We start from the raw sequence: 15,509 nt of genomic DNA, 5'->3' as shown, positions 1-15,509 counted from the left end.
TCTTGATGCTACAAAAAAAAAAAAAAAAAAAAAAATCTCAGAAACCCATCCCAGGAATCTGAGGTGGAGCCTCTATATTCAAATATGCTCTGCTGTGTTCCTTCTCACTCTTACTGTAAGCATGCCACGCTTTCCTTAGTTATCACAGAACACCAGTAATAGGGACATACTTCCAAGACCCATTAATTTGGCTTCCAAGTCAAAATAGAGGAATGACAGTTCTCTGAGGCTGGCAACTCTTGCCCGAGATATGATTCAAAGAAAAGGTTCCTGCAGCCTTCCCCTGGCAGAACGCACTTCTAGTCTGTTTTAAGATTCAGACTGGATGGGATCTGAGCTTTAGAGTTTGGTTGAGGGTTTCTTGTGCTTGTCTCCTGGCACTGTTCTGACTCCAGTCTCACAGCTTGAGCTAGAACTGGCAAGCATATCCTCTCTATGCCTGCAGTGTATTTTCACACGCACCAGGTGCATCTCTGGCTACCGTATACATCAGTGGGCTTTCCCGTTCCAGGGTCTGAGGTGCAGTCATTTGTTAGGCACGCTGCTAGGGAAGGTTTTGAGCAGACATGCTCTAACGCCAGCCTTAGTGCCAAAGGAGTATTCTAGATGAAGACGACACTATAGTTGTCAAAGCCCCTGGAGCAGCAGGTGTGCTGTGCCCCTGTCCTGAATGTCCTGATTCTGATAAGCAAAAGGTAATAGTAGAACTAGCAGTAGTTCAGAGAGAGGGCTAAGGATGATTAAAGGTGTGAACTGGTTTCCCTAGGAGGAAAAAATAAACAAATAATTTACACCTTAGGAATAGGGTACTGAATGAAGGGCAGTAACAATAACCACTGTTTTTCCATAACACCAAAACATGTGGAAAACAAAAATATTGCATGGCAGGTCTAAAACACAGGCAGATTTCCTGCAGGAAGGATAGCAGGATCATTTAATTTTGCTTTTGACATTGTTAAATGCTCATGGAAGATAGGACACCTGACTCCTGGAGTAAGGTGACTCACTGCATGCTGAGGAAAGAAAGGAACCTCATCGTTACCTTTTTAGATCAGTCTCCTACCTACTGGGATATTAAAATAAGGTTTTCCTACAGCTGTGTTTTAAAAGGGAGCAGCTACTACTGTCCTTTGTGAAAAATGTAATCTGAAAAGGCTGAAGCCATGTTAATTCCTGAATCAAGTTTCTTGAAAGACTTGGATTGAATCCTAACCTCAAATCTAATTTCTGAAACTGAAGAATGTGAATTACACACTTTGCAGCTCAGAGGTCTTAATAGAAGATCAGGTCTTAGTAGATAGAGACAAAAATTGATGCAGCGAGATATTTTTTGCAAAAAACATTGCCACCTTTGAAGTTAAAAGCAAGCAAAGGTGAGGTAATTGGCATGATAAGAACATGTGTTCTGAATACTCAGAAGAGGAAAATAAGAAATCTAACAGACATGAAAAACTGTGAATCACATTGGAAAAGGAAAGCAGGCAATTCCCTACTGAAGGTACTAATTTTCTTCATAAATGAATCACTCAGCCCATCACTATAATTGCTGTCATATCCAGATTAATCTGTCATGTAAGTTCTAGAACTCTGCAGACCTCAGCTGGGAAATAAATCTCATCTGTTTATGATGATCATTCAGTTTTAGCAGAGCAAATGCCTTTCATTTGTATTGAACGTGACTGACAAGCTAGAACCGTGGAGCACTGCCAACAGATAAGAGACTACCCAAAACCTATTGCTAAGGATATACAATACAGCCACAGTTAGAAAAAGCTGTTGTCTTTCACCCCACCAAAGTCAGTGGATTAAAATCAGAGAATCATTTACTAGGTAGCTGTGTGCACAAGAACAACCCCAAGGAATAACTACAGATGCATATAAAACCCCCCTAATTCTAGAGCATCTTTGCTATTTCCTGTTCAGCTTTCTCTGTTCCAAATGGTTAAAAATCTCTCATTCACTAACTGCATTCATCTTTCTAGTCTTGTACTCTACTTGAAAGTCTCTAGTCTTGTACTCTACTTGAAAGTCTACTGCTCCCTTTTTGGTATATGAGATAAACAGCAATACACACAGATTATATTGCTGATATGTGTCAGCTTTGTATTAATCAGTCAGCCTGGAAAAAGTATAACACTACTACAATTCCTTATGCTTCCCACAGTAACACAAGTCCCACAGTAACACTAGTGGTGTTATAGTAACACTGTAGCCTGGGTTTATTTGCCACATCAATTTGTGCGATGTAATTAAGTCTGTCTTATCACTAGGTCTAATGTGACACTTCACAGTGCATAACAACCTCTTACCACACCAAAGACTTGTCATCCTTACTTTGTACTAATCGTGTTTCTTTTCCTTGTGTTTTTTTAACTGACAAATTAACAGTAGTTCCTTAAATTTATGAAAATGCAACTTATCTTTCCTCACATCGTCTCCTGGTCCAAGACCAAGCCGGTTTCTGAAGGGCAGAGGAGTGAAAACAGGCTGCGATTCCTGCTGCAGAAGTTGATTCTCTTTCCTGGCTCTACGGGCAAGGAGCTGCTTTGAGCAGTTGAAGGAAATTAACAGCCACCTGGGCAGTGTAAACACTTGCAACTGATAATCGTAATCAGCTCATACTCCCTTGCCTTGAGAAAACTTGCCTGCTGTTAACTCCTGCCATTCAACACTTTGCAAGCTCCTTGCACTCCCTTTGTAAGGCTGCAGCAGGTCATGGCTCCTGTTTCAGAAACACTCCTATACATGATACATTTTCAAGAAATACTATTGTTATTGCTGTGACTGTATGCCCGTTGCAACAGCAATGTGTTCCCCAGCATGAGAAGAAGATATAAATAAATGTTTATCTGAATGTGAAGAAACTTTCCCATCAAATACAAACAAAACACTGTCAAAGAGAGAAGGGATGTGGACACAGTTCTCTAATAAGCAATGACAGCTTGTATAGAACATCTTTCTACAGATTCAGGTCACAAATTTATTTAAATGTTTAGTGGTTTTGTGCAATGGTGTACATGCGTACTCTACCTCAGGAAAATACTGTCTCTGGTATTAGTATTACCATCATCGTCATTCCAGAGACATTTGTGCAGGGCTGATAGCATCAGCCAACAGATACAAGTTCAGTACTTATCACTGGGTACTTACTTTCTGGCAGCTCTCAATGAATTCATCTATGGTAACTACTCCATCTTTGTTTTTGTCCATTTTCTGTTCAGAAATAATAAAAATGTATGTTTATTCTCCTGAAATCTTGTGTAAAACAAGTCCATTTTATTATTAACTTCAGTTATATGTCAGCCTAGGAACGAGGCCAAAGTGCTGTAAAGATGTTGCAAGTAGTGTATTAGAATAAGCTTAAGGAGCTTATTGTTGAAAAAGCAAGGTGTAATGAGTAGATCTGAGAAACTTGGGATTGAACCACAGAGAAGAAAAAGGATTACAAAATTGGGAGGATATGTAAAATTGTGACCACAATGAAAATCTTGCCATACCTGTTAACAGAGAAGTCTTTTGGGGGCCTGTGTTACCTGACTCACCTGGAAAAATGTTTCCACATGTTGTCTAGGTGCATCCTCCTTGAGAACAGGATAGGTGCATTTCCCCATCATATCATATATTGCTTTCATGATATCAAGCATTTCCTGAAAAGAAAAAAGTCTGTGTAATGTAGGTGCATTGTAGACACTGCTTTAACTCAGAACACATAAATTTTTTAGGGTTTACATTTTAGAATACAATTTTGAGATTGTGCCTGTTACTTTACGACTGAACGAGATTGTGCCTGTTATTCTATGACTGAACAGCTTCAAGAAGGAACTACCATGCTTCTAGAAATTCTAGCATGTTAGTTCCACTTTCATAGATACATTTGTTGAATAGATGCAGGTGTATGATTCTGATTTTAAATGATTTAGAATATGTGCAAGTTGATGGATTGTGGGAAGAATCTTCTGAGGTCTTGTGAATAAAACTAAACTGGAAAAGAAGTTCCAAAATAGCAAGTGGATTGCCAAAGCATATCAGATTCTTGCAGCTTTTTCCATAGCAAAAACAGAAACACCCGCGCATACATCTGCACATACGCAGAGTCCTCCTTTTATATCAAATTTTAAGAGAGTGAAAACTATAAGAGTAATTATAAAAACAAGTCATCTACCAGTATGCTGAGAAATTATTCTATAGAACATCCTTTTATAGTAACATGAAGTGTTTCTCTAAAAGTGTAAAATTATAAGGGTAATATATATATACTTACATAAAGACCCAGTTTTGAAAAAACATGTTTTTTATGAAAGCACTCATTTGGTGCCACTGTAATTTAAGTGTGTGTTTGAATCCTTGCAGATTAAAAGATGTAGGAATCATTTTATATAAATCCTCTTTCAAGCAAAAATTTTTGGAAGTTAAGTTCATAAAATGAGTAACAAATACGGCTCACGTACTTCATTCTTTTTGTCCAAATTATCCTACCAAACTACTTTATTCTAGCGACTGTATGTGTAAATACATAAGTTGAGGCCAAACCTAAAGAATTCTGATCTTTTACAATTTCTGTGAAGATTTTAAGTTTTCAATTTTTATATCTGCCTTTAAAATGAGAAAATTACTTTATTGTTAGCATGTCTAGTTTAATATGATATGTTTATTTGTTAATATGTCTAATTTTACAATGAAGCCATTCTTCTTTGAAAGCAGGACTTAGATATATGACCTTTCAGTGATTAGTGTAAAAGTAGACCTTACCTCTTTAGTTATATATCCATCCTTATTTATATCATACAAATTAAAAGCCCAGTTCAGTTTCTCCTGTACTGTCCCTCGGAGTAAAATTGAAAGACCCATTACAAAATCCTAAGTAGACAAAAAGTCTTGGTCAGTTAGGAATTGAGCAGATTTTTCACAAACACTCAGAAATCCAGAATAATGCATTTGTCAGAAGCATGGAAATCTGGAGAGATGTTTTGTTTCTATTTTTTTTTTTTTTTTGCTTCATAGTAAGTATTAAGGGTTGCTGGTTTTTTTTAAATAGTTAACAATCTAGGCACTGTTTGCTACAGTCATAATTAATAAGTAAATTGAGTAATTTTCTATAAAATAAGCCATAATTTTCTGTTGGTGGATTTATCCTCTCAAATGCCTTGCCTAAGCACTTCCTGTTGAACTTCGTAACAGGGAAAAGCAATTGCCCGGGTTTAATGGTCCAAAAAAAAAAAGCTTGAAGTGCGAGCTAGATTAATCTGAGCACAGGGGACCAATGTTGGGAAAACTATCTACTAAGGACCATTAAATTCTTGTTAAATCTATACCTTGTTGGAAGTGGCATATGTGGTTCCCAGACCTCTTAGATCAATCTGCTGCGGTCCACATCTGAAACTCCATGTATGCTGCAGTACACCTCGCTACTTAAAACTTTTACTGGAAATATGATAGTGAATAATATTTACTATGTGTCCATGTACCACCTGACTGCTTTTGTGACCCACCAATGCTCTATTGCTGTAAAACTATTCCACAGAAATAAATCAGAAGACATTCAAGATTATTTATATGTAGTATTTATTATATATTTTTGTTTTATAATTAATACTCTTCTGACAGCACAAACCTCATTTACTTTTAGTGAGCATCTTCCAGATTGGAGAAAATATCAGCTGGGATTTGTCATCACCTGTCTTCTCTATTTCTTAGCGTGCTAACTTCTTTTAAACAATGGTGGTTTTTTTCCTAACTATCTCCTCCACCTTCTTCTACTTGACAACCCTGTAAACCCAAAAATCTGTGAAACTGTCTCCATAATAGGTTGAGGAGAATATGGCAACATCTTATATTTAAATGTGCATTTCTCCATCACTGGCAAAGACATATAGGAAGTCTTAGAGTAACATTAAAGCAGTGAAAATAAAAGCTGAAAAAATTCTTATCAGCACCAGCAAAGTTTATGCATTTCCTTAGAACAGGAACAATGGAAAAGACTGCAATGAAGTTAAACGTAAATTATAAAGGTCTGATGTATGACACACACAGTGAAGCATACGCAGATATCATGGCTTCAGATGGTCTTGTAGGCACAGACAGCTCTCTTGACAGCTTCAGTCTTTTTGATGATTCAAGTGGTATGCTCTGGGTTTTCTTAGTCTGTCGTAAATACCTGGATGCATGAATCTTAAAAGAGTTTTGCTCAACTTGTCTACATCTCAATGACTAATTGGGAGTCACAGGGTTAAATCTGCAAGCAACTCTTTAACAGTGTACTATTAAGTATGAAAATGTTCACAAAATTCAGAACAGACTTAGACAGATTACATTATCAATTAACCTTTTTAATTCAGTACCCTGTCTTCAAATCTTTTCTGCACTGTTTTACATTCTTGATGTAGCTTTGCCTGAACTCCTTTGCCAACGTCTCCGATAATTTTATTTTCTTAGAGTAGTACACAGGGTATTTTGGGCTGGATCCTCAAAAAGAAAAAGGTTCTGCATGGTGGAAGGCAATGTGCGTGTCAGAGGCAGTATAGCTATGGTAGCTGTTAAACTGGTAATCCAGTGCAGAATGCCACAGTAAAGCAACAGTGCTAAGGGTAGCAGCTAAGCTCAGAGAGCTTCTGACTTTATGCTTGTTACCAACAATACAGTGACTTATGAATCAAGCACACCATTTAGCATGAAGCATGAACCCAAGGCCCCGTTACAGTATTAGAGTACATAGATGTGTTTTCCTTCCTGGTTTAAACATCTGATTTCTGGAGAGAGAGAGGAATTTTACTTTTAGAGCCTATTTGTTTTTGAAGTAAGATTCACAGTACTGCTTGGACATTTACATCCCCTAAGGATGCCAACGCTGTCCACTGAGGGACAGTCCTGCTCAGCTGAGCACCTGATAAGGAGAGGTGCCTCTGACCTAGGGTCACAAAGGAGCCTAAATCTCTGGAGGGGGTCTGGGCTGAGGCAGAAGTCTAGGTCAGGTCTCTCTTGAGTCTGTGACGATGAAGTTAGAAGCACAGAAGTCTGTGCTTTGGTACTTGCCTTTACTCCTTTCCACAGCTTCCGATTTCTAACCTGCTAGCTTCCTGCTGAGCATGCTAATACCTGTGAAGACCATTTGTCCATTAGCTGCCAAAGTCTCCTGTGCCTAACTTTGATTCTGCAAGAAAGGGAGATGTCTCACTGAAAGGTTGCAAAATGGAGCATCATTGCAGCTGTACTGGAGCTTCTGTGTGCTCAGTCACACAGCCTGCCCACATGTCAGTTCTGCACTACGGCTGTATAGAGCCTCTGGTTGTGATCTGGGATTAACTTGTATTTGTTTTTTCCCCGCAGTGATTAATTATCTCCTAGCAAGGTTGTTGATGACTTTCTGATTGCTTTATCCCTCAGTAAATCTTTAGGGAGAACTAGTTCATTAATAAATTAATTAACAAGCTTAATAGTGTGCTGTCTCAAATCCATAGGAAAGCTTAAAATTATTCCATCTGATCATGTGTTCCTTTATGTCTTGTTCAAGGCCAGAAGTGGGTAGGCAGACACCTAAATCCATTTCTGGACTTAGATCACAGAATTTTGGAAAGGAATCAAGTGATGAATGTTTGTCACAGAAGTGGTGGAGCCCTGGTGCCCGTAAAACAAAGATCACTAAGGAGGAGCTGCTGTTAAGAGGAAATATATTTTATTTAGTAGAATCATAGAACCATTTAGGTTGGAAAAGCCCTTTTAGATCACCAAGTCCAACTGTTAACCCAGGACTGCAAAGTCCATCACTAAACCATGTCCCTAAGCACTGCAGCTATGTGTTCTTTAAACACCTCCAGGGTGGTGATTCTACCACCTCCCTGGGCAGCCTGTTCCAATGCTTGACCATCCTTTCAGTAAGGATTTTTTTTTACTCATACCCAATCTAAACCACCCGGTGTAGCTTGAGGCTGTTTTCTCTTGTCCTGTCACTTGTTATCTGGGAGAACAGACCGACCCCCACCTGCCTGCAACCTGCTTTCAGGTGGCTCTAGAAAGTGATAAGGTCCCCTGAGTCTCCTCTCCAGACCTCAGCTGCTCCTCATCAGACTTGTGCCCCAGATCCTTCACCAGAGTTGTCATCCTTCTCTGGACATGCTCCAGCACCTCTACGTCCCTCTTGTAGTGAGAGGCCCAAACCTGAACACAGTGTTCGAGGTGCAGCCTCACCAGTGCCAAGTACAGGCTGACAATCACTGCCCTTGTCCTGCAGGACACACGATTTCATATTGTACACCCTGTTTTCATCTAAACTATTGCAGTGAGTTGCCCTTTTTACCATGTCATGCACTGATGACATCAGCCTTTGCAGGTGGTGACATCAGCTGTAGCAGAGAGGCAGAAAACTGTTTTGAAAACAGACTGGGCAGTTAAATGGAGGAAGAATGAATTTCAAGCCCTTGTGCTTTTAAATACATTCACTTTAAAGCCTTTTTTTGTAAAGCCTTCTCCTGAAACTAATAGTGTGAGCAATCCTGTTTTGGCTGAGTCATCCCCGTAACATTAGTTGTAGTTCACAGTCCTTCTCACCTTGCAGGAGGAGGAAGACAAGGATTATTTTACATAACTTATGTATGAATTGGGGTAACTTTTAAATGAGCAGATTTATAAAAATATTACATAGCAGCACAATCTGAGTTACCATTTTGGGATATACAATTACAAAATAATAATAATGACTTCTGTTAATACCTTGGAAAAACTTGAAACTTGAGTCACATAAGCTAAATTTTTCATAATGTGAGCCATATAATAAAAGCCACCAAACTGGACTTAATTACAAGGAATGACAAAATATTCAATCGCAGAGAAAGAAGTAACAGCATCACTTACCTCAAAACTTACAGATCCATTATGATCAGTGTCAAATGCATTAAACAGAAAATGTGCATAAGTTGTGGAATCTATAATTTAAAACAGCAAAAAATCCATAGTAAGCACCTCTCATTTCATTTATTTTCATTCCATGAAAAAAACTGATACCAAGATATATTTTGATACCAAAATTTGATAGCAAAACTAAATTTTCAATTCAATTTAAACTTTTTTTTTTTTTTTTTTTGGCAGGGGAATAGGGATAAATTATAAGTGCAAGCATGTAGGTAGCTACATTGTTAGGAACAGAAAATCTAAAATTATGGTCTAGAATAACTTTATTGATTTCCAATCCTATTTCTTCTAATCACTGATATCTGAATGAATAGCAAAGAAGTCATGTTATTGTACTCTGAAACAACCTGTGTTAATGGGAACGCTACTTTATCAGTTAAATGACCGTGATAAGGAATCTATCTCATATGTTAAAAAAGAAAAAATGAGTTAATTTGTTCACTTTAAATGAGGGAAGCAGATGCTACCATCTGTGCATCTGGTGTGTTGTTTTTACTCTGAAGACAAGCCTGTTACCCAACAAGCTGAGCTTGTTGGAAATCTGCTGCTGTGTTCGGGTCATATGCTCACCCACAGGTGGGGGAGAAATCTGTCCAGAGAAGGAGATTTGTAAAGCTGGTTTGCTGCTTAATTCCATTCCCATGTACATCCTATGAGGGCTAGGTGCTTAAAAACCTTGAAAAAAACTGGCTGTGGGTAGCTGAAGTGGTCAATAAGTCTCTGAAAGATGACCTTAAACAAGTGACCCCTTCACTAATTATTTGTACACCTTCTCAGCCTACTGAACAGTGCATATTGACTCATTTCAGAAACACACAACAGCACGAATATGAATCTGTCATGCCTCTAACTTTTTGTAAAGATTCATCTTTCCATTTCCACCAAATGCCTTCTGAGAGGCACAGCCTGCTCCAGGAGTAATACACTGAAAAGAGGGAGCGTCTCCAGAGACTGCCCTGTTGATGTGAGGTCAGCTTTCCTCAGTGCCTTCTCCCTCCATAAAAATAATGCAAATTAATGTAGTCTGAAGTATTGTTTACTTTTCATACTCATTGCTTTGCTCTTTCTGCTTCATGGATTTACATTAATGTTAGGTTAAGTAACATTAACCTCACAAACTTTTAGTAAAGTGAGAAGAGCTATGAAATCTGTGTCTCCCTTGCAGGACAAACCCCTCCCATCATGGAAAATTCTCATCACTGCTGACATGCCTTTTTCTGATTTCTTGGCACTAAACCATTTGACCTTTCATATTAATCCTAAAAACCTGTACTTGTCACAGCCCAGAATATTGTTTTGAATTAAACTGAGTGATAGTCTTGGGTCACTCACCTGAAATGCCACCTTCTCCCCAAAGAACCAAAATATACCAAAACTCAAAACTTTGTACTTCACGGATTCAGACCTGATATTAGTAAGTAAAGTCTCTGATCTTACTTCAATATGTTAATTTCATATGATGTGAAATAATTGTAACAAGAAAAACCTTTGCAACCTTTAAACCCTGTGTCTGTTAAAGCATTTTCAGAGATTAAAAAAAACACTATCAAGATATTTATTAATTCATCCATGTATCCAGTCATTAGTGCAATTGCTTAAGCATGACCAAGCAGATCAATTCCCACTTTAACTGAAGAATGTAAATTTGTTGACTTTGGTTTACATTTAGGATTTTAATAGTCATATTTTCTATAATCTACTGAGAATTCTGTTGCGCAACAGAATATACTATGCAAACCATCTTCAGGGGAAAGAAACATATTATAGAAGTATAATTACTGAATTTTAAATAGCTTCCTATTCTCTAGGCATTCATTTCTTAAAAAACATATTAAATATTCCTCATTACTTCCTGTAGATTTACAGGAAACACAAAGGTTAACACACACACACACAAAAAAAAAATATTGCTTTTTGTCCATACATGATACAACATACTACTCTTTTTGTATGATGGTATATGAAAAAACCACCTCCAGTTGAATAATCTTTTATTTCTAGTAACCCCTTCTGAAAAAAAAATAATAATTCAGAGGTCTTATTCAGGGCTGTTTGTTCAGGCAACTCTTGTCTAAAATTTTGCCTTCAAAAAGACGTCAGGATGAGGTACACTAATCTTTTAATTACAGCTACTTAATATGATTCCCCCTTGCCTCCACCCCCATAAATATTGAACAGTAGTCATGTTAGGAAAAAAGCTTAACTTTTTAAATATTTTTTTCTTTTCAGGGATCTGATAATATAACTTATAGGCTAAACATATTCTGACAGGTTGAGACAGAAATACATACTAAGTCAGAATTCCTTTGAAATACACTGTTAAAGCATTTTAAACATCAGAGACAAAAAATGGCAATCATTATACATCCGAGAGTATGCCTTATCAAACAGGGAACCTAACCCGTCCTGTCCATAACTGAGGAGTGTAATGGTTATTCAGTGTGTGGATTCAGCTCTTCTGCTGTTCCCACAGAATGTTTTTCCTGAAATTTTGAGGAAAAACTACATAAGGCTTTCACATTTGTGTGTGCTCTTTATGTACAGCTAAGGACACATGTGGCTGCATGGAGGCCATGGAGGATGGTGAGAGGGAAGGGGATAGTTCCTGATGGTCACTTCTCGATGCTCTTCACAGAGATCTCTGAAAAAGCTTTATTAAGAAAGCTAAAAATGCTGTTGCTAGTACACAACATCTGTTACTGATGAGTGAATTATCTGGAGGTGATACTTTTCCACCCTGCTAAAAATCTAACTTTTTAACTGTATTCTATTAAGGTTAAATGAAGCAAGAAGAAAAATGACTTTTTTTTTTTTTTTTTCCCAGGGAAGCATAGCTCCCTTGTTGCAAATAGAGTAACTGCATTATTGAAATTGCAATGAACATAGTAACCGTGTGTCCCCATATTGCTACTAAGAAGCCACAAGTTTTATAGGGAGCTTGCACCAGGACAGAATATTATCAGCTTGCAGCTTTGTTTCCAGCGGTTTAGCTGTGACAGCAGTCTCTCAAGCTGATCAGGTTTCTAAGTTTCATTGATTTTATTTTTGTGATGCAACTATAGCTTTATATAGGTGGCAGAAACAGGCAGTTATTCTATATAGGAGTAGGCATTTATGGGTCTAACATAACGATGTAGTGGAGAGAACTTTTTGCTTTGTACAGCAGCAGAGGCCTCGAGCAGCAGAGAGCTGGGATGCAGCGCAGAGGGGAACAGGCATGGGATGAGAGGGGACAGGGCGCAGGCTGGCACTGCAGTCCCCACAGCTATAAACAACTCACCCATGGTCAGTGAAATGCAGGTGTGGAGGTGCACAAAACTGGGTTTAGGGGTAGCAAAGAGAACAAAGACATGTAAAAGTCACCACCTCTAATAGATTTGGATGTAATGTGGAGCTGCAAACCAATGGAGAAAAAGAAAGGTGTAAAAAAGTGTTAGCAAACATGGAGAAATGACCCCAGGTGAATCCTAGAGTGAGGAAGAAGAAAGCACCAACATGAACACCCTATTCCCCCCAGGGAAGGACTCCAGTTGCCAGCAGTCCACTGCAGCCCCCATCCCTCCTCCAAATGATGCCACTGCCTTAAAGGTCCAGAGAAACAGCATAAGGGTAAGTGCTAGCACCAGCAAAAAGGGTAGAGACTAAAAAACAGTATGTCTCAATCTTAATTATGTTAATATTCTTTCCTTTCTGTGACAATTAGGTCTGGACTAATAAAGATGAGGCTTTTAAGATTACATTTATTCTCACAGTACATTTTAGTTTTACTTTCATCAAAGGTGTGCATTCTCATTGCCCATAAACAATTCTGAGTGTCACAATAGGAAATGTAATTTTTTTTTAATCATTATTTTAAGTGTAGTAAAGGTGTAGTAAATCACATCCAAAGAATTATTTTTTGCTAGCCAGGGTAACTACAAAATATAATATCCGAACTGTAGATGTTAGCCTGGCTTAAAAGCTTAGATATAGAAATAATCAGTAGGCAGGTCAACTCTTTTAGCCTTTTGTTCTTCCCTATTGAGTGCGCCTACTTGTTAAGGATTTCAGTGATGGTAATCCACACTGAATGCTGCTCTTTACCTTCTAGGTCTTTATTCAAAATAAAACTAATTGGGAGACATTTTGTTCCTACCAATTAAGTGTGTGGGGGAGTTTAAATACAAATGAAAAGAAAGCTATGAGCAGTCCCAGGGAAACATGCAAATCTCAAGAGATGGGGAGAAGATGAAGAGGCAGGACTGAAGAGGTGTAGGAGAATATGAAGAGGAAGGATTGAATGGTAAAAGCAAGAGAAAGAAAAGAGAGGAAAATTGTTCAAATTAAAAGAAAATCTAACATTCAAGACAAAAAACTGTTGTACATTTTTGTGCTACCTTCATTGCACTAAAAGATAATGAAGATAAATTAAATCCCTGGAAAATAATTAATTTAAATTAGGTTTAGCAAAAAAAAAGCCCTCGTTTAAGTAGAGAAACCCATAGAAGTCAAGGGGGTTCTGCCATCAATATTAGAGGGTACCTGTATAGAGCCTCCTACAGTTTTCATTCCTACTGTGAAAGGTTTTGTGGAATAAAAGAGAATGGGGAAGACTGTGTAGAAAGTTTAAAAAGAAATTAACACAGAGAAACCTGGTTTTCAAAGGTACCCAAACACAGGTTGTAACTTTGTAACAGAAGACTGACTTCTTGTAGTTATCATTTCACTTCATTAAGAAATATATACTTTAAGATGTACCCAGCCATCAAGGAAGTACCCCATGAGTTCAGACAGAACTTGAGACAGCAATAGTTTTAGTCTGAACAACAGGCTTTTTTTGGCAGACTTAGGAACTAACACATAACTCTGTGTTCACTGTAGTACTAATTACGTCTGCCAAGTACTCACCTCCCTGGGGAAAGAACTGAGAGTAAATCTCTTTAAAGGTTTCTTCATTGACAACGCCACTGGGGCACTCCTGAAAAAAAGTGAAAGACAAGAATTAATACCATCCAGTCTGGTTCAGTCAAATCATGTATTCATGAGACCCTACAGAACATGTGTGTGACTGAGAGTTTAACATGTCTGATTTTGAACTTTCAACCAAATATTCATGCATTAAATGTTTATCACTTAGAAGGGTGTTCCCAAAGAGTTCCCAGGGGACAAAAATTTCTTCTATGCTATATGTCTCCACTTCAGTCTTAAGATCTGAGTGACAGACATGAGCAGCACCCCTGCTGCTGCAGTGTGTGGAGCTCCCGGTGTCACTGCGAGCAGAGCTCCCACCGCTGCAAGCAGCATTTGCGTGGCATGGAACCCAAGCAGGAATGTACACTGCATTTGCCGTCAGGTATTACTGGCAGAACATGCAATCATGTTCCACCAGAGGAGTTACATTTAATGAATTCAAAAGACCCTGCCACAGATCTTATTCAAACCTTGCAGATCCTTCTGTCTCTTTACATCTCTTTTATAAACTGAAACATGTAAGGAAGAATAAGCAATTACAAAGAAAATTAAAGGAAGTAAAGGAGAAGAAAAAAGAGCATTAGAGTGGTGACTTGACAAAAATGACTTACGTAAAGCAGAAGCAATACCGTATTGTTTACCAAGTCACACAAACATCAAAGACCAGACAGCCAACTTCTAGCCCTGAATTTGCCAGTCTTAGCAGATGACTGTGCAACGCACTTAATCCCTTTTTGCATTAATTCCTCTTTAACACAGACAGTGAAAAAAGCCTGGCAAGCTCTTTAAAAGGAAAGTATTTCTAGAAGAAAGTTAAGAAAGAAAAAACAGATTAAGTGTTGGGGTTCATATTGCTGTGATATTTGGACTGATGGCTCAAACTTATATGCTCCTAGTCCTAAACTAGAGAAAGTAAATAGCTTTAAATGAAGATAAAGAACAGTGTAACATCTTCTACCAGTGTAATAACAGCTTTTCCTGTGAGAACAAATAATATTTCTATTAGATCAAACAAGTAACACTGAGGTATTCATAGTTCTGACAGCTTCTGCTAAGAAACAAATAGTGTAATCTTGGTGATTAAGAGATGAATGCACCACCTGAAAAATGCATGTCAGATCTGTAGATCTATGATTATTTTGATATATGTCACTTATCCTCAGCCTAAATCAGCTCTTCACCATAACTAAGCATGTGCAAACACGTAGTCAGAAACAATTCTGTGTCATCAGAGCAGCAGACATACAGCGGTCATGGAGTATGAAGTATGAACTTATTTGTTCCTGGTCACAGAGGCTGCCACTGATGGAGGCAGAATTAAAGCACAGGTCTCTTAGAGACCAGGTTTGTACTGACAGCTGGGCCACACTGCCTTCCAAGCCAAAGCCTTTGGGGAATGGAAGGAACAATGAAATGAATCTACCATCTCTACCCTTTGTCAGGTAAGAAGCAATCCATTAATTGAGAGGGCATCTCCCTGCCTGTCATGTATTTATGCATAAGGGCATTCTAAAACATCTCTCCCTGCTTTACCAGCTTCCTAAACAGACTGCAACCGGATGGTCTAGTGTCTCTGTGCCCCCCCGGCAGGTTTACTATGCTGCTTGTGCAGCCTTCTGGACTTGTATAAGTGCACACAAAAGAGCAGTACTTTTACT

At 38.3% G+C, this 15,509-nt stretch overlaps 1 protein-coding gene across 12 annotated transcripts in view; it reads right to left on the bottom strand.

Annotated features, from left to right (window-relative positions):
- KCNIP4 (potassium voltage-gated channel interacting protein 4) overlaps positions 1-15,509 on the bottom strand; it is a 433,458-nt gene that overhangs the window by 2,941 nt on the left and 415,008 nt on the right. For all 12 annotated transcript variants that reach the window (XM_080371597.1, XM_080371592.1, XM_080371595.1 and 9 more), the window contains 5 exons: positions 13,789-13,858; positions 8,845-8,915; positions 4,750-4,857; positions 3,543-3,647; positions 3,151-3,213 (listed from right to left, as the gene is read on the bottom strand). In XM_080371597.1, coding sequence (XP_080227723.1) covers positions 3,151-3,213; positions 3,543-3,647; positions 4,750-4,857; positions 8,845-8,915; positions 13,789-13,858 — 417 coding nt within the window. The remainder of the gene's footprint in view (positions 1-3,150; positions 3,214-3,542; positions 3,648-4,749; positions 4,858-8,844; positions 8,916-13,788; positions 13,859-15,509) is intronic.

Source organism: Falco punctatus (genome assembly GCF_963210335.1).
Source record: "Falco punctatus genome assembly, chromosome: 1".
NCBI classification, from domain to species: domain Eukaryota; kingdom Metazoa; phylum Chordata; class Aves; order Falconiformes; family Falconidae; genus Falco; species Falco punctatus.
This window is presented reverse-complemented; position numbering and strand designations above follow the sequence as displayed.